General features: G+C 34.1%; 2 protein-coding genes across 9 annotated transcripts in view; one reads left to right on the top strand and one right to left on the bottom strand.

Annotated features, from left to right (window-relative positions):
• The window catches only part of LOC149080233 (armadillo-like helical domain-containing protein 3), a 95,156-nt gene extending 92,976 nt beyond the window's left edge, over window positions 1-2,180 (bottom strand). The window contains exon 1 of one of the 7 annotated variants that reach the window (XM_089239310.1): window positions 2,105-2,180. The gene's annotated coding sequence lies outside the window, so the exon portion shown is untranslated. Of the gene's footprint in view, window positions 1-1,714; window positions 2,085-2,104 lie in introns of those variants that run through there. The other 6 variants (XM_089239308.1, XM_089239312.1, XM_089239305.1 and 3 more) reach the window with 6 other exon arrangements.
• Window positions 2,181-6,689: 4,509 nt separating this feature from the next.
• On the top strand, window positions 6,690-19,338 carry LOC149080232 (uncharacterized). 2 transcript variants are annotated; one of them, XM_089239304.1, is made up of 6 exons: window positions 6,690-6,989; window positions 9,787-9,861; window positions 11,464-11,535; window positions 12,859-13,045; window positions 15,873-16,090; window positions 18,267-19,338. In XM_089239304.1, exons 4-6 carry the CDS (start codon window positions 12,880-12,882, stop codon window positions 18,657-18,659), a joined length of 777 nt encoding a protein of 258 aa, XP_089095430.1. In that variant the 5' UTR covers window positions 6,690-6,989; window positions 9,787-9,861; window positions 11,464-11,535; window positions 12,859-12,879; the 3' UTR covers window positions 18,660-19,338. The 2 variants fall into 2 exon arrangements, with proteins under 2 accessions (XP_089095430.1, XP_089095429.1); XM_089239303.1 differs by having other exon boundaries at window positions 6,707-6,989; window positions 9,773-9,861.
• The last annotated feature ends 702 nt before the right edge of the window (window positions 19,339-20,040 follow it).

Genomic DNA, 20,040 nt, shown 5'->3' with positions numbered 1-20,040 from the left:
TTCGTACACAGCAAATTTTCTGTAATTAGTCAGTACCAAACAAAATCAAAGTAGAATGATCACTCATGGCTCTCATCCTTCATGATTATTGTTCTTCTTCCATAATGGGAAACGTCTGGTTTTACAGGGAGGGAAAACGAGTCTGATTATTTGCTAGCCGAACAGTTTTTTTTAAATCTTCAGAAGATAACTTCGAGTGCTTTTATGTTATTTTAAGGCATACCAGTACATTTTCAGTCTGAAAGAAACAGGCATTTTCATGAACATATGCAAGTTAGTCATTGATAATTGTATCCTTCAGGTGCATTGTAACTCAAGGTGTTACATTTCTATGGTGACCCACACAGGGTTTTTATAGATACGGGGGAAAAACTGGATGGCTGAAAGGACCAGAGAAAGAAAGATGGGTATGTATATATATATACACACACACACCTGTTGCCAAAAGGGTGGGGCAGACAAACATTTGTATAGGAATATATAAGAAATTCTTCTGTAAATTTCCGACAATACTGGATTCTTGCGCAAGAAATCCCACAATTTTTGGACAGCAAGACACCTTACTAAGAAATAAGATGATTGGATTATCATTTACATCACTTAACACTTAATCTTAGTAAGTGGTATTTTAGTTGACAGTTTTTATTTTATTTTTCATTTTGGGAGTTTCTAGTATATTGTTGGAATACAAAAACTTTTTTGAGCCAGAAATACAATCTGCCCCTCCCCCCATATCCTAGAACAGGGCCCCTAGGCTGGGATCCCTGGCGGGCCCCCAAACCAGACCTCTCTCCGTAGCAAATTAACATCATGAAAAAACAATGACAATCATACCAGAACCCAGAGCCCTACCTTTAAAAAGGGTCATGTGAGTGCAGTTTGAATCTTGATTATCAGAGCTAATCACAAGCCTTTTTTTAATACATTAACTGGTGAGGTTTTTCTCCCACCAGCCTTTCTTTTGGCAAACCAATAAAGAGAAAAAATGTTCACTTTTGGGCTATGACTTATTGGGGGTTTTTTGACAATCGTTATAACTCCCACGATGTTGTTAGAGGTCCTTTCTTCAAAGTGGCCCACCACAGTTTGAATTTCTTATAAAATGGCCTAGAGTTAATGGAAGGAAAGAGGATAACTGATATAACCACGTAATACGACAGAAATATATTTTTTTCGCAACATTGGAGCAATCACAAAATAGTTGGAATAAAGTACATGTGTTCATGCATTTTCTTTAATGCTTAATGAATTTTCATGCTTTTGAATTCAATGTATGTGATCATGTTATTCATGTCTAACAATCATAATTAGGATAGAGAAAAAAAACGTATTTATAAAATTAACTTGATGAGCCGGAACTGATTTCAGCAACAAGTGAGACATTTTCTCGGGCCATCAGAACTTTATTCCCTAAATTGAAACAGTATACAGTGAAACCAAATTTTACGGACCAAGAAAAAATATTGTTGTGTAAAGGTGCTATCCTTATATTGAGAGGTAACATTACCATCCCGTGTCAGCCACCAAATTTATACTGTTGTTGAAATTTTTAAAATATTTATCTTTCTCATATTATATTTAGTATATACAATTTATGTTATAATTAAAATGAAGATTTTTCTTTCTTTATATTTGCAATCATTGCTATGTTATGTAAATTTATCCAATTATTAAATATTAACTATGAATACTATGCACAATTAATATACTTTACTTTTTTCATTTTTTTTTCTGTTTTTTTATTAAAAGGTATTCCAGGGATCGGGTCGTCTAAGTCCCGTTATCCCAAGATTAAAGGAAAAACGTTAATCCCTATTCATGATAGACACTTGCAAGGAGAAATGTGTGAAACAGATTCCCGTGAAAATAAATGTGACACTAGTGCATTATTCATTATTTAAAAAGCTGAATGATGTATAAAAGTAGCTGAATGGAATTACACTTTCAAAAGAAAAAAGATCAGTAGTGTGTATTACTGACTGACAACACTTGGAATTAAAGTAAATTGTAGTACCAACTTTGAGTTTACATACACAAAATCACCATATCAAGACGGTCTTAACTACGACTACCAGAAATTCTAGATACTAGAAAGTTACGTCACCTTTATGTGACCATATGGTCATTTATCTTTTGCTACCAGACTCGGACCTGCCACAGCGTTTTTAAGTTTTTTTTATCCCATGGCACACTCGAATTTACACGGTAACACACAGTTTCTCCAGAGGAAGTCGGTAGACCAGCACAAACATAAAAATTATTTCAATCTAATTTTTTTTCATTTCTTTCACTTCGATTCGCAAAATTGACAGTGACATTTCAAACACCTAACTTAATACGCCACAGATATACTTGAAACATTATAGACACGTACGACAATTTCTGGCACACACCAATTTGTTTGAAACGTTTGAAATTCCTAAGCAGTGATTCCCTGGTTGACTGGAATGAGTTTTTTTCGGTTTTCCAACTTCGAGGTACGAGCGCTAAAGCCGGGTTTTCCAAGGAGTAGAATTTTTGCGCCGTGTGCAGCGTGAAAATGCTGATTGGTTAAAAAACCGAAATTCAGGTTTTTTGACCAATCAACGTTTTTACGCTGCACGCACTGTAGAAACCTACTTCTAGGAAAATCTAGCTTATCCAATTTTTCGTTTGAAAAGTTTTCTCGCAGATGGTATTTACATAACACGAAACTTCAGGCGTCTGCCAGTTTTACTTCAAATGTGGAAAGCAGATGGCAAAACGTCTCAAACAGAAACCACACATAACTATGACATCATATATACGTTATGGTGAAGAAAGAACTTTCCGGTATGCACCAATTTGTTAGTAATTCTGTAGAGAAATGTTTCGGAAGTCGTGTACGATTGAGTAGTAGTAGTGTGATATATGCTTACGTAAGAAGGTAACATGATGAAAGCGATTGGATAAAAGCATGAAGATTTTTCTGCATTTTCATATCTTGGATTAGTTTTGAAAAGAGAGAGAATATATTTTTTAATTTTTTTTTTAATTCTCCTATTATTTTTATATTTTAATATAAATTTTTTTCCAACCAACTTTTTGGGACATTTCCCAGTTGGGTTTCTTGTGTCTGTAGAAGTACACAAAACAAAATACTTGTATAATTGACATTTTTTTACATTAATTAAAAAATTAAAATTAACTAATAAACTTGAAAAGAAATTAATTTAATTTGAAAAATAACATCATCTAAAAACAGATAATAAATTTAATCTGATTTTTTAAATTGAAAAATTTTACGTTCTTACTATACAATTTTAAGTTTGCGCCTTAAGCCAGGTTTTCCCAGGAGTAGAATTTCTGCGCCGTGTGCAGCGTGGAAACGCTGATTGGTTAAGAGCTTGAAATTCAGGTTTTTTTGACCAATCAGCGTTTTCACGCTACAGGCGCTATAGAAACCTGCTGCTAGGAAAACCTGGCTTAAAGCCGGGTTTTCCTAGGAATAGGTTTGTTGCGCAGCGTGAACCGAATTAGACTATTTCGCGGCGACAGAAACGAGTTACATAATCACGCTACGTGTTTGTGTTATCCTAGCGAGGTGCATCAGATCAGGGCGGTTATATAAAGTATATGGCTTTGGCGTCAGCTACTCTGTCGTCTGCATGCTCCGGTTTGAAGGGAAGGGAAATAAAACACACAAGAGTGAAGAGAATATCGGCAAAACCGTGGCGCACGACGCATTTGACTCCTCCAGAAGGAGTCAGCCAATAACGCCCAACGTAAAGCGCTGTCGTGAGCCGTATTGCGCTCTGTAGGAAAACAGTCATGCTGCTTTTCGTGAGTGGACGGCGTGTCGCGCTGGGCGAATCACGTTGCGCGTGGCACAGGAAACCTGCTCCTAGAAAAACCCGGCTTTAGGTTACGATTAAAGTGCATCCTGGTTTCCAAATCAGGCGCGGTTTACTCGTGCGGGAAGGGTCAATACCTTCTAGAGCAGAGCTCTAGTATTGGAAGGGTGCTCATGCATAGTGTGCATGCTGGTTTTTTCCGCTGCCGTACTTTATAATGTATTTTTTTTTTAATCGTCAAACGGCGCAGGGAAAAAGCGAAAAAAAAAATGCAGACGTAAAGAAAAAAAAGCAGTTTCGATTTGGCTTTTACACTATGTGGGTGTTGTATTCCCTTTCATCTTTAAAACAATATTCGTTGCTCATTTGGTTTCGTTCCCAGCCAAATGGGTAATGCATTCAAAAAATCAAAAAATTAGTTTCGTCTGCAAATTATTTCATCAAATCTATTCATAGTTTGAATTTCTCTCACAAATGAAACATTTGTTCCAATTTTTTTTGCAATTATTATTTTGCTAAAATAGGCAATTTGCCAAAAGAGGTGACAGAAAAAGTAAGAAAACAAATTGTCCATGTGTCAAGTTTTAGGACCAATTTCTGTCTTCGAAAAGTGTAAGGTGATAACCAGGACCCGGATGTTGATGACATTTACATTTTTATGCTTTTGTTTCGCTGTTAAAGCATTTTTTTTAGTTTTGGGACATTTTTTTGGCATTTTCATGATATTTTTCCACTTTCCAAAATTTTTGACAATGGAAAAGATTGAGAAAATTATATGAATACTGATTGCATTGAGCACTAATGAAAAAATATGCTTGAATTTCTTAGAAAATAAAATATTTTTTTTGTTTTTTGGTTTCCTAACCATAGCCATGCATACACAGGATTTCCTCGGGGGGGGGGGGTTAATTTTTCGTTTTTTATTGGAAAATCCCTATTCCCCCTCCCCCCACATCTATCAACAGAGCCCTTCGATCAGATGCTTCACGGACTAAAAAAATGATAAGATTTGTCTTTGCCTCCAAGTCGGAACCCTGTCAACCCCACCCTTGGGGCGCCAACATGCCAGTGTTCCTAACCTATTCATGAATTATAACTCGTTTATTAGAAAAATTGTTATTTTTGGTGAAATCTAAACGAGAGATAAAAAAAAAACTAGAGAAAAAAATTTACGTATAGTTTTGATGCTGTGAAAACTTTCTTTCGACATATTGAAAATACTCAGTTTTTCAAGGGAACTTTGTTTTATTACTTTGACGGCATTTTTTTAGTCATTTTTCAAGTTTTTTAGAGCAACATCATCCGGGCCTTGGTGATAGATAACATAGCAAATTATTTTCGTTACTAGCAATAAATGAATGCAAGTAGTTTTCCGCTGTTGAACGAGAATAGCTCGAATAATGATCACAAATTTAATTTAACACCTTGTCAATTATTAATTTTAATTTGATAATTTTACCTTGTCGGGGGGGCCTGTGGGCCAGCTGTCGGCGACATCTGCCATAAAATATGAAGTAGGGGTAGAGATGGATTTATTATTTTTCCTATCTACTCTGAGCACAGTGAACTCGCCTCGGGAAGAAGTTCAGTTAAATAAATAATAATAACAAAGTTAATATATATACACACACTTTTTAATAATATTTATAATTGATAATCAATCTGTTGGATGGATTTGGAGGATTGGAAATCACTTCGGATCACAAAACGGATGCATGCCAACTTTAGGATTGGTATGGTATTTACATTTGATGGGTTTTTACCGCCTTTGGAAAAATCAAATATATATATATATATAGGCCTGGTATAATTATTTTTATCTATTAAAAATATTAAGTTCTCATTAATCAAACAAACAAAAAAAAATGTGTGTGTGTGAATATTTTTTTTTCTCTTAACTACTAACTGATGTCGAACGATTCTTTCAATATTTTCAAATTTACGGGAGTACCAAGTTTGAGTTTTCAAAAGAAAATTGACACACACACAAATATCATTTTATTTTTAATCAATATAAATCAGTATCTTCTATCGCTCGCAATCTAGTTCAAATACCAAGTCCAACACGCGCGGAATCTTTTACGGGGAATTTTCCGCTTTTCACAGCCGGTTTGCGTAACGCGGCGACACGCTATTTATGCAAATGAATAGAGCGTTTCCTTATTCCGATTGGCCCGATCGCCGGAATCGAAAATATCGAGAAATTTTTTCCGTTAGTCGCCCGATTTTGAAAGCTAAAAAAAGTTGAAATTCGTATTTTTAACTAATCGGAGACGACGTGGGTTCCCAGGATCGGAAATACGGACGCACTCGGGCCGTCTTAAGAGCATCATGGGCCTCGGGCCAAGTAATTTTTCTGAGGTTCTATCTGGCCAATTGTCGAAAATTTCAACCGGTTCTCGTTTTTGTGAGGCCCCCGGGCCGTGTCCGGGTGTGCCCATGCGTTAAGACGGCAATGGACGCACTATGTTCACACCCTTAAGCAGGAACAAAAATGCCGCCTTTATTAATTTTGCTCCCCCACTGACCAAAACCTGGATACGCCACTGAGAATGACCTGCTGATCCACCACATGGATTACAGGTATATAATAGAAATCGTATTCGGGGACGTGAACATTACTGAGATGAACTCGATCTCTTCAACCAACTTTTTTGTCAAAGGAAAAAAAAAAAAATCGCCACTTGGCCTCAGACTTCTGAAGTATCCTTTCCTCGGAATTCCATTCGTTTGCGTGTTCGTAAACCGAGACGTCAGTAAACCGAGGGTCGACTGTACAGCAGTTGCGTTATCTTTTGCATACAAAAAGCAAAAAATCGCTATCATCGAGAGAAATCTCAGTTCAAAGGTGGGGGAGAATCAGCTACATAAAGCGTGAGAACACATGACGTCTTGATTTGACGCGTGCTCTGAGAGTGAGTGACGTCACGCAGTGGCTGTATTTAACCAATAGGAAACAACGTTTTCTGAAGAACAAAGAAATTCTGCCATTTTGGGAAAGAGCTTGACCGCTAGGAGTGGGTAACCGTTTCCTGCAGACCGTTAGATTTAACGAAGGCGCTCTAGGAATAGACTAATTAGTAAATGATAGACTCATTCTTTTGAAAAGATTGAAATACTTTGTAACCGCCAGGAAAGAACTTTGTAAGAAGCTGAATTTAGCTAGACTGCGAAGAGGTAAATTTTAATTTTTGTAGATTTTATCCATGATGGCACGAGATTCTCCCAGGCTGCGATTGCGTAATATTGTGCAATATAGGCATGCAGGAGTAGGCGTTTTTCTATCCATGAAATGATAATGACAACCAACTTGATAGTGACCTTCCATAAACATGATACTCAGTTAATTGATTCATTTACAACTATTTGTAAAACATTCGTGACAATTTGATCGACAACCTGTACGTGTGATGCGTTATTCGACTTTTAGCGGAAGAGGAGGGGGGAGGTGTATCTCACGTTATATATATGCTAGGGCTTGACAAATCGAAAAAAAAAAAATCTAGGCTCTAACCAAATATTTTGGGAGCCAAGCACATTTCTTTTGTTGGAGCTGGTAATCAAATGCAGAAAATTTTAGGCACCGATATAAATATTTTAGTCGATCTGGCGCCTAGGATTTATCATGTCTTGATAGGCATAGTTGATAATATTCGTTTCCCTTCTGTATACAGTGAGGGCCGTAACTAAGATTTTTGTGAGAGGGGAAGCAAACAGAATTTTGCTACCTGCTTTCAATACAAAATTTGATGATTTTATAATAGTATTTTTGTTCTTTCCTCTGAATTTGTCACCCGCTCTAGTTCCAGCCCTGTGTATAGTGATACCTAGGTTAATGAAAATAATTCGTTTTGGAATCCCATTCGTTAGCCGATATACGTAATTTCCCATAAGTTTCTATGGAAAATTGTGTAGTTCGTACCAGGTATGGCCATATTTTACATCATGTACATAACCCAGTCGATTTCGTTGGTGTCTCTATATGTGATGTGGTCAGCTCATTTCTGTGTCTTGAATTTGTGGACTTCTGTTGATTTAATTAAATCAAACTCTAAAGCAAGGCTTGACAAATCTCAGGTGCCATGGCAGCTGAAATACTGAAATCCCGTCTAATATTTTTTTTATGTGTGATAACTTAATTGAAGTCTAAGGATAGCATAAAAACTATCAGAAATTATATTGGCATATCTGCTAGCATATAAAGGGGTCCCTAAGTCCTGGACAAGTAAAAAAATACATTATTTTGGCCTTATTAATGTCAGAAAAACAGTTGCTTGATACCTATAAAATTTTGCTGGCGCCTAAATATTTTTTGATTTGTCAAGTCCTGCTATAAAGGCAGTAATCCTATGGATGATTTTGCAAAAATTAAACTCACACGTGAGCTGAAACAAAGAGTGCTCACTCTTATATGAGTAAAATCGTAGAGCACATGTATTCTTATATACCAAAACGTTGGTTAGCCGAATCTGTATTAATTAGCCAAGGTAGAAATAATAGAAGAAAGTTTGTATAGTACCGATATACAAAATTTAATTTTCGTATGCATTGAGCCAGTAAAGGTTGATATTGTTGTCAAGTGCTTCTAAAAGGTATTCAACATATCATTGCAGTAGTTGACACACAGTTGAAATTTGAAGTCGTTAAGAGCCATTAATGTGCTTGGCTGTCAGGGAAGATAACAATTAGTTTGTTATGATACCCTATAACGATTAAGTTTTCAGTTAGTGTAGCTATTGCAAGTGCTTCAACTTGGAAGACTAATCTTTATACCAAGATACAAGTGTAGTCATGATCAAATCCGGAGATATGAAAGATAACTCTCGGATCACTAAAACTAGGGCAATCAGTGTAGCATTTGATGGCTCCAGTTGGAATTTTACCAATAACGTCAGCAATTTCATTTCTTCCAGATATTAAAGATGGTGTAATTTTTTGATTGAATTTTGATTTTGAAACAGGAGTCTTTTTGCATCAGTAAAAAAAGAATTTCCACTTTGCCTAGTCAGGGCCGTCTTAAAGGTATCTTCACACACATCCATCATGACTCATCTCTGTCTCATGCCAGTTCCAAAAAATATTCTTCCCTCTATTGTTTTAAGCAGTGGAGGGCAAAAGAATATTTTTTCGAACTGACACGAGACGTAGATGAGCTCCAACGGATGTGTGTGAAAATACCTTTAAGAATATCATGCCTCCCCCGGGCAGTGATTTTTCTAAGGTCCTACGTGGCATATTCTAGAAAACTTGAACCAGATCTCATTTTTTGCGAGACCCTTTCTTCTCGTGAGGGGCCCATGCGTAAAGATGGCGCTGTTCCTAGTACACGGCTGTCAACTTGGTTCCTGAAAGAGTGTTTGTATCCGGTAAAAAGGTCGATTGTACCATTTATTTCAAACCTGTCCATGGTTTTAAAAGCTTCTTGCAAATACTATCTTTGAGGTGGCAGCTTCAAGAGTAGTTTCGAGAACAATAGAAGGGAAGCTGGGTAAGGCTCTTGTGATTAGAATTCAAGCTAATCTTTGCACTTTTTATAGAACAATCTCAAGAAGTTTTGACTAACACTTGATGCCAAACCATACATCCGTAACTTAACATGGTGCATGCAATAGCAGTGTAAAATATACGGTTCTTGGTAAATGACATATCAAAATGAGCATGTTTATTTGAATATTTTTCTTAACTGAAAGTATGTTTCTATCACCAACGATTCACAAGTTATTTGAACTGAAACAGACATTTAAGTTTTTTCCTGTAGCCTATATAAGAAAATTTTGTGCAACAAAATATTGTGGTTTTGTGAAAAAATGTGATTTTGAATAAAAAAGATGGTAAATATTTGAATTGTGCTAATTTTATTTCAAATCGGTAAAGCCTATATTCAAAGGGTGAAATGTTTCACATTTTATTGACAAATGTTGACAAGTATAATAGTCATTTTTATTGAATTTTGATGATAGTACTCTATTTGAAGTTCCGTTAATAAGGAGGCAGACTATAACCCAGAGCAGACATAACTTCTAAGGGTTTCGTTTTAACAGGCTCTCAGGTATGTTCTGGTTTTTTTTCTTCAGAATTTATGTAATTTTACTGCTAGTTTAAAATTGATTTTAGTTTTTTGATAATTTGTATCAATTATTAAATATGTTAAGGGTAATTTTAATAGTTTGAGTTTTATTGCGTAATTCAGGTGCAATGCAGGGAAAGGTGACCGAGATTACATGGGTTCATAGGATCGTTCTGTATTTTATGGGAAAGACTAATTTTTCTAATACTGTGTTTCCCTAAAAATCAGGGCTGGATTAACCATTAAGCAAAATATGCACGTGCTTAGGGCATCAGGAAAAAGGGGTCCACAAAAAAGTATCAAATTTTTTTTTTTATGTATAATTTTTTTCCAGCATCAAGCATCTGGCAAAAAATCCTAGAATTCTCTATTGATTGTATAGTTGAACACCTTCATTATATAAAAAGATTGCAGAAATTCGGAAAAATTAATAAAATATTGCAAACTGAATCGCGTTAATAGTTTAATGCTGAGTGAGATACTGTTGATATATACCGATTCAAAAAATCTGGATCCTTTTTTGAGTAAAAGTGAGATCCTCTCTCGAAAAAAAAATCTTGAAAAAAGTATGGTTCCCCCCCCCCCCCCAATAATTCACTGGTATCTCTATGAATTTTTTCCAGCATGCTCCAGGTCTTCGATCACCTGCTTGTATCTCTTCGTTGAGACAGAGCGGTGAGCCATGTTCTGGGTAGGAGGTATCTCTGTGAATCAAATAAATTATTCTTTTCTAAAAACATGCTCTATCTTGGTCTTGGCAGTTTAATGAATTGCACTGTTAAGTTAAGGGCAAAACAGCTAATAGTAAGTAACCCCCCTTTCCCCATTTAAAATGTTTTCTACAATTTTTCAAGTAATCTGAGGTGTCTCAGTCCCGTTTACCTTGGATTATCGAGACTACTGTACAGTTACTGGATTAATATTGGCATTTATTTTAAGTACGAATTTAAAAAACAGATGGTAACAAAGTACTAAATTTAATTAAATATGATTTTAATTGGAATTCGGTGCATTCGTTAAATGTGGGACACTACAATTGGTAGGAATTCTAGGTAGAATTCATAGGAATTCAATGGATGTCCATCTGGCTGATAATTTAAACTAGGGCTTATTTTAGGGATAGGGCATATATTAGAAGCATCTTGAAAAATCATGCTAGGGCTTATTTTTTGGTTAGGTTTTATTTTTGGGGAAACACAGTATTATGCCACTCGTGCAATTTAGCAAGACAAAAATACTCAATATCAAAAGAGAATCAGTAAAGATTTATTTCACGAACCTTGCAGTATATATTTACTCATTAAGGACCCAGGTTCTTTACCAACTTGGGTTTGAGGGACTAGGAGATGTAATGTCGCTCTATTGTGAGTGTCGTCAATGTTGCTTATAATATAGCCTAAATAATATTTTTCATTATACTTTTGTTATATCTACGCTTGACTATGTTAAAGGTAATAATTTTAAAACTGCTTTGTGTTGAAAATTTTCAAATTTAATATCGAAGCATGCACGATACAGTATGAACTCTGCAATATATATTTCCAGTTCAAATTATTTTTCTTAGATTGGTCTTTTTTTTTGCAGTTGGATTTTTTTCAGGAAAGTAAGAACTTGGAAGAAATTTCTTTTTGTGGAAGTAGTACTTTGAGCAATCAGGTTAGGTATTTAAATGCATTCTTAACCCCTTTAACTGGCGTTGTGAAAATTCTGTGTGTAACTGCCATTGTGAAAATTCTGTGTGTAACTGCCATTGTGAAAATTCTGTGTGTAACTGCCATTGTGAAAATTCTGTGTGTAACTGCCATTGTGAAAATTCTGTGTGTAACTGCCATTGTGAAAATTCTGTGTGTAACTGCCATCACTGTGCCATTTTGACCCCAGCAAGTATTAATGTATTTAAAAAATTGACTAAAATAGTTTTCATGAAAGCAATGAGTTTTTTTACATGACTTCATATTTATTAATTAAGTCGCTAAATAATTTTTCAAATTTTTTATTTATTATTTATACTAATTATTTTCTCAAAATGATCTTTTACTAAGACACATATTTGAAAGAAACCAAGGGATATACATGACTTTTGATAATTTTATCTTAAATTGGATATTAAATTTTTTAAACACAATTTTCATGATTAAAAAATGAACAGATATGATTAAAATATACTAAGAGAATAAGATTTATGAATTAAAATAATATTTAGCATGTTTACACAAGCACCAAAGTTAGTCTTATTCGAAGTTGGAAACACAAAAGGTTATGTGTGGAACATAAAAGGTTCAGAGTCTCTGTTGCAGATAATAAGCAGTGATCTCTATAATCCACATTAAGAAACACAGATGTTTTTTAAAGTAGAATTTGTGGATTATGGATAGGGAATTATGGTAATTTGAATCTAATGTAGCCTACACCTCATTTCTAAGCAATGGAAATATTCTTTAATATTGTAATCAATTCTAATGTATACTCAGATAAAATTTGGTTTTTGTAGGAGAAACAGAAAGTGCATCTTGAAGCCAAGTAAATTTTATATTTATTATTAAGTTTTTCTATTTTACTAAAAGAGTAAGAAGCCATATTAAAGCTTTAAAAAATAAAAATAAAACCTATAATTATAGAGCAGTTTTTCTCAAACCTTTAACTTAAAAATATACGATAGGCATCCACATCTTGCATGGTTTAAGGCTGTGTAGAGTGAAAACTTTATTTTGATAGCATTTTTGAAATTGAGTTCATTATTAATCTGATGCTTATTAATTTTTTGCTACACCATCTACGCGAAACAAGCAGAATGAGTTTACTTTTTCGTGGCTATATTTCTATAACTTGGTTTACATATTTTTTGTACATAAAAATGTTATAAATTCTGATTTAATGTATAAAATATTGAATATTCATGATTTGGCAAAAATTAAAAGAATTGGGCAATTTACATGTGATGAAATTTTATATTCATCATGTATATTTATTTCCATTCAGGATATAAAATGGCAAGAGTTAATGAAGCAAGATGTGTTGCAGCAGTTTCCTTTGGCTTTACCCAAGGAAGTCAGCAATACCATTTGCTCAAATACAAACCATTGCAGCAGCAATTTGTTGCCACTGGGAGAATCAATGTCTTTTTTGCCAGCAGTTGCAGTGGTTCCAAACCAGGATAATAATTTTGGTAAAATTCAACTTGATATATTGATAGAGTAGATCTTTAAATTTGAATGTATTGATTTGTATATTTGATACATATACAGTAAAATATACCGTATTTACTCACAATATAGGATGAGGCACGATTTCAGAGATCAAAGTAAGAAAAACTATATTTATTAATGCAACTCCTTATTTTGTTTATTCTCTGATAATGGCATAAGCTGCACTTATTAGGGTAAACAACCATGTTTTCTTCATGCTATGATCTTTCATCTGTTCCGACTCTCTCTCCAAAGCTCCCCGAAAACTTTACTTTTTTTCCACTCTAATGCCACCAAGCATCGTCCACTGATTCGTCGATTGTATTTGAAATGAAACAATTCTTGATTGACTTTGATACCATCTCTAGAGGTATACTCTTCCACGCAACTGGCAATCAATCAGTTATTATCATCAGAAACCCTAAGTTCAGATGTGATCGCATTGAGCGGCGCGCATTATACTAAAGAAACTGCAATGAGAGAGAATCCTTTGCTTATGTCAATAGGACGACCTAGATTTTTGAACCAGTGAAAATTGAATGAAACCTTGTCCTATACACGAGTAAATACTGTATATTATTTTCAAGAAAAAATTATTGTTATCAGTGATGATATTGATTTGTGTCAATTACCCAAAATTTTGGAAAAGAAAATGGGCAAAAATTTTGTTCACTTGAGCCACAAGACAAGCTTTTGTAATAGCTAAATGGCTATCTTGTGGCTTAAAATTTTTTTTTTTTAATGCTGCATGTGTGTAATGCAGATATTTTTCTTCTGTTCAAAAATGGGATAAAAAAAAATTTCAATCTAAAAGTATTAAATTTTTACTTGTTCATGATATGTTTTCCTCTAACAGGTTGTTTTAGAAGTGGCTATATACAGTCAAAACTGATTATTCATTCCATATCCCCTCTTGCCTCTATATGAAAGGGTTGCCAAAATAAATGATACATACTGAGGTGCCAAATTCACCTTTTAACTACTTCAAAATTGAATAGGTGTGTCAAAATGAGTGTCTGGTTGTGGCTCTCAATGAAGGCTACACAAGGGTGTGAGCTATAGCCTATACCAAATTTTTAAATTTTAGAGCATTTTCTTTCCTGTGGGCTTTCCTGTATATTTATATATATACTGGAAATTATAATACTTTCACGACTACCCCCTCTTCCTTTCAGGGTTAGGATATCTACACAGAAATTAGCTTTATTCCATTAGACTACACACATTGCCCTTGGTGAAAAATCACATATTAGTTTGCCTGTTGAAATCATAACATTTCTGAGATTGTTGGAAAAGAAACCGTAATTTGTAAAAGCTCTAACTAACATATCTGCAGTTTTTCCATTTAATCACTATGTAGTCATAGGGTTATCGTCGGTGGTTGCCAGTTATGACAGTTTCACATCATGGAAATCTGAGTTTTGACGCCTCGACTACACAGTGGTGCATCTGAATACAAGCACATCATACAGGGCTGTCTTAATTCATGTGGTTCATCTGGGCACTATCCTAGAGCCTTTTGTAGCATGAGAGGCCTTAGATGACTGTTGTACAGCAATTATGATTTATACTTGACTTGTGGGATTTCAGGGCCTTACTTGGCCCAGGGGCACCGTGATTCTCCACTTTGCAGGCTAAATCAGTGCATCCCTGCTATGAGAGGGGGTATTGGCCCCAAACCCTTGTTACAGTTTTTCTTCTGAAAAACTGGTCCATACACTCCCCCCACCCAAATATAGGAATGAATTTTTGAACAAAATATTCAGCTTATATGAGTGTATATTAATAATCTTTGTAATCTGAGGAACCATTGTATATATAGTAGAACTCTTCTCTAATTCAGACTCCTTGGAACCAAAGTTATTTCAGATTATGGATCCAGTTTTGTTTATTTCCGAAGTTTTCATATTTAAAACAGTAGTGTGTCTCTTTGAGCATTTTGATTCCTATTCTAATTTAAAAGAAAATTAGTGAAGCAATATGATAATAAATAATTTAATTTTAAACCATAATTTCTGAATTAAATAATAAATAAGTAAAGGGATCTTTTTACTAGTAACATTATTATTTAAGCATATTTTGTATAGGCATTGCACAGATTTAGAGATTTTTCCCCTGAAGATCATAAAAGGTAGATTTTTTGATGCCATATCCTTCACATAATATTCGTGCTGGTTTTTTGCGTTGTAGATTTTTCGAAAGGTCAACTTTCTCACATGTACTTTGAGTGCTGTGTTTTCATTAGCAGCTTATACCTGCCACATCACTTGACATTTTTAGCATGTATGGAAATTTACTGTGAGTAAACACAGAAAATAATAGTGCTCGACAAGTTCTAAAACACTAAGGTTAACTGTACAGCACAATGAAATGAAGAAAGGAAAGTTCTTTTGATCAAAGCTGACATTTCTGACTAATCACATTTTATTGAGACACGTAGGTGCTATCATTGTTTCCATTTTCCCAGAAGCCCGAAAACCACAGTGAACACCAACAATACACAGGAAATATGTGGTACAGAAAAAGGTAGAAAATAGCTGATGTAATAGAAAAAGCCGAAATTCATTTTATTTGATGAAAATATTTTCCGGTATTTCATAATTTGTGTGCAAGCACTGAGACCAATCAAAAATCAATCAATCTTTTTTCAGTATGTAATTTTTTTTATAACTAACTATCCATGTCTTATGAAAGGAGTAGGAAATTAATTTTGAGCTGCACATTAAATGGTAGCCATGACTATCTGATGAATGTTTGGTTCAGTTTTAAATTATCATTATTGACAAATGAAATTATTTGTTTTTCCAGATGATTTATCTTTCCTGGATGACTTGACTGAGAGTTCTGAGTGGTTGCAAAACACCAACTCAGATTTAAACATTCATTCATTAGATATGGAAAAGACTTGTGGTTTTGTGAAAGATATCGATGATGACATTTATGGTGCATCTGCATCTAGTGACATGCTTGAAATACCAGATCTGTTTCAACTCATAGGTGGAGATGGCTATGATGACTGTAAGGAAGTAAGTTCCACTTGATATCATGGCCTCTTACTTTTTTTACATTGTAGTTTACAGTTCTACCGTGTTTATATACACAATATGTAGTAAAGTCCTTTCAAGCTGAAACAAATGGAGAGTAGGAAGAATTGGGATGCTTTTGCAAGAATTTTTTTAAAATTATCTGGAAAATTTTGAAACTTTTTAAAAAAAAGTTTTTTCTCCAAATTATAAAACATTTAATGATGATTGACAAATCATTGATCTTATGATTTTTAAAATTAACTGCAATATCAAAATGAGTAAAATTTGATTTTTAAAAAAAAATTGTCCCATTCCTTTAGAGCCGTAAGGACTCCATGTGCACTTTCAGGAGTTCCATGGCCGTTCCAGTACAATAAAATAAATCTGGAAATTTGATGAATAAATTTTTTGAAAAGAGGCTTACAGTTCTCTGCCATAGAAATGATAGACCAAAAGAGCTCTGTGAGTGAAAAAAGGTTGAGAACTGCTTTAGAGAGCGAGGAAAATCGTATAAAAAAAATCGAATTTCGTCTCTCTGTACACGTACGACCACCTACTAAAAGAAATCATACATCTAACTATGCACTCTGTATTGCTTCCTTGGGCTCTTTACGTTAATATGTTCCCTGCCCCTGTGTGTGTGAACCACATGTTCAGGGGCAGGGAACTTGTTAACTCTTTGTGGTCTAGGGATTTTTCCTGTACTTTGTTAGTACAGTTCTTCCTTTATATTTGCCTCCCCAGAGCAATGAGGAAGGCCACTGGATGTAGCTAGCTATCACATTTTCTGAATGGCCTATGAGTGTTACTAAGAAGCCAAACTCACTGGGAGCGTTCCTGTGATCGTAAGGGGTTGTCATAATAATGAAGTACAGGTTTTTCCTGATGTCGATTCCATCTTGACATAGGGGTTGTCTTTTGGTCTAAGATTTTTGCTTCAGAAATAATGCACAGCCGAACCCTGTTAATACTACATTCGAAAGGCTGGGCCGAAACATCCTATAAATGTGAAAATTGAACAATTCTAACTTAAAATGGCCTTTTCCAATGGATCTAAAAGAAAATGTTACAACAATCCAGTAGTTTTAAACCTTTTTTATCCCACAGCATACTTAAATTGAGATTTAAAAAAAAAAGTTAATTATATATTGTGTGTGATTATTATAAAAAATAATTGCAATTTTCTGAAACTAAAAACTTAATTGACAAATTTGTAAAACATTTTCTTTTTTAGGAATACTCTTGTGAAGCTTCTTCCAAAGATTCTAAATGTGATCAGTTTTTATTTTTAATGTTTTTCATCACAAAAAACTGGTGTCAACAAATGTGATATTAAGAACAGAATTATTATTATTATTTTTAAAACTTCAAAATGTGCCAAAATTTGAATCTGTTGTTTACCAAATTAAAATTAAATATTTTTTGAAAATTAAATTGCCATGCTCAAGTATGTGGAAAGAAGTGACAGCATTTCGCTGACAATTTTTCTCATACTCTTCTCAGGGGTGTACATAGCATTGACAAGATATAAGGAAAGACTTACATCCAGAAAAAAAAGTCTTTCCTTCATACAATTGATCCAAAAAAAAAAAAAAAAAAAAAAATCAAAAATCATCTCAATCTTGTTACTGCCATTACCTGGGGCTATTTGCTGGAGTCAAGAGGGCTACTATATGCATATACTTAAGCGCATTATACTACAGAGTGTAAATAAGGAAGGAATGGCTTTGCCTCCTGTGGTGTATATGGATAGCAAGAGGACTGTGTTCGATTCCCATTGGAAACCAGTTTTCTTTCCAAGTTCACCTCTGCATAGTATCCGGAAAAAAATCTTTCTTCCACTCACACTTATCCAAAAATTATGTGGACACAATGGGTGGAAATGATGCCATTTTTCAAACATTTGGAAAGTTTTGGGTCATAAGTGAAAACGTTGAATAATTGAGGTTGTGCATGGAATAAATGAGATATTTTAACATGTAAAATGTATAGGATTTTACTGAAGCAAAATGTCATATAAATGCAAAAGTTGTTTAACTGAGAGATGTACGTATAAACAGGGTTTCACTGTATATAAATTTTTTTTAATGCAACTTCTAGAAATTTTGGTATTTTTATAAATATGAAATAGGTTTTAGCAACTTTGAGCATACTTTGTTTATTATTGATTTTTCAGAATTCTTTCATAGAGAGACATGGTGAATTTGTGCCATCTACAGTTGGTCAAGATAATTATTTGCAAATTAATAAAGACAAAGATAATTGCATGCCTGCTGATCTGGAAGTGCATGACATTGATTCTCCTGGTGCTGAAGAAACAAGTATTTCATCTACAGATAAATCTGATGCTTCTTATGGTCATAAATATTTAGAAATGAGGCGCAAAAATAATATAGCTTCTCGACGCTCCAGACAAAATCGCAAAGCTAAAGAATTCGCCATGGAAATAGAAGCAAATGAGCTTGAAAAAGAAAACAGAAAATTGAAGTGCGTTGTTCAACGGCTAGAAAAACAAAGGGACATCTTACATGCCCAGATTACTAAAATAGTTTGGAAGAAGGCATTTTGAACTCCGTAGGTGGTGGTGATCAATATTTAATTCATAATTTAAATATGTTAAGGTTTACCCCCATATCAATAAAATGAACTAAGTTATTATTAGCCTTTGTGGAGGCAAGTTGTAAATACAGAGAGTCGTGTAACTGTTTTTCCTTTTCTGTATGGAAAATTATTTTTTTTTGTATGCTTAAATTTTTTAATTTCCAGAAAACATGACTTTCAAATAGTCAATGTTTGTATTAAAGGTTTTTATATTGATGTTCAGAATTAATGGGAGAGATAGACCTTCAAAGATAGTATTGGTTTTAATTCTGATTGGTATCTATAATATTTTTCCACATACTGGGGGTTTTTTTTTTGGTTTTGCATAGTGTTCAGTTGTAAAAAAATGTAAAGTATTGCTTATTGTTTCAAAAAGTGAAGTATATACATTTATTTCTTCAGTTGTGTGTACCTTTTTGAAATGATAGGAGATAAAAAAAAATTTAATTTGCATCTCTTGCTGATTTTATTTTATTGCATGTAGAAAACAAAACTATTGTTTCTAGTGATCATCTGATAAAATTGTGCATCCCCATCAAAGATAATCTGGAAAAGGATGCAAGTATTTCCTCTGGATTTTCAGAAAACTGGTATTATCTCTCAAAAGAGAGGAATGTATATTTTTTGAATAAAATGCGAAGGCGACATTCGAAGTTTTTTTAATCGGGGTTGAGGTTTCAAATGCTAGAAACTGGTTTTGAACAAGTGACATGGTTTTGGCTCTTTTAAACTTTTCAAAACCTGAGTTTCAAAAATATGATGTAAAAGCCTATATAGGTTCCTTGAATAGGGGAGAAATGTTCATCTCTCTATTTTCCTGCTTATGCTAATATATATTTTTTTCCTTTTTACTGACTAGTGGAGAAGTCCCCTGTATCAATTTATAATGCTAGGTAACCAATATGGCGTCTTTCTCAGACGAAACAAATCTATATTAAAGAAATTAATTTGTTTTTCTTCGTGGTAGATGCTAGATAATTGAAATTTCTTTTAAGTTTAAGTATTTTTAATATTTTATAAAACCTTTTTAAGTTAATCTTGTCAATAAATGCTTCAATTATACTTGCATATACTATAATGAATTTTAAATTTTAACCCGGGAGCATGCGGCCTACAGGGAGGAACATGAGAACGCCCAAGGGAATAAACGCCCTGCTAGTTTATTCCTTCTGAATGGTGTTTTTAATTTAAATTTTAGTAAATATATATCTTTTGAAAACTACATTTAATCAAAATGGAAAGAAATTATGAGTAAATACCAGCATTTATTTGATATGAAAACTTGCGTTATTCCACACTCCGTGCAAAAACTGATAGTGTATTCTTTACAAATATCCTTGCTGTACTTG

The sequence above is a fragment of the Pholcus phalangioides genome, unplaced genomic scaffold (genome assembly GCF_987345545.1).
Source record: "Pholcus phalangioides strain wild (caught in Gottingen) unplaced genomic scaffold, Ppha-v1.0 ptg000011l_1, whole genome shotgun sequence".
Taxonomy (NCBI): Eukaryota; Metazoa; Arthropoda; class Arachnida; order Araneae; family Pholcidae; genus Pholcus; species Pholcus phalangioides.
This window is presented reverse-complemented; position numbering and strand designations above follow the sequence as displayed.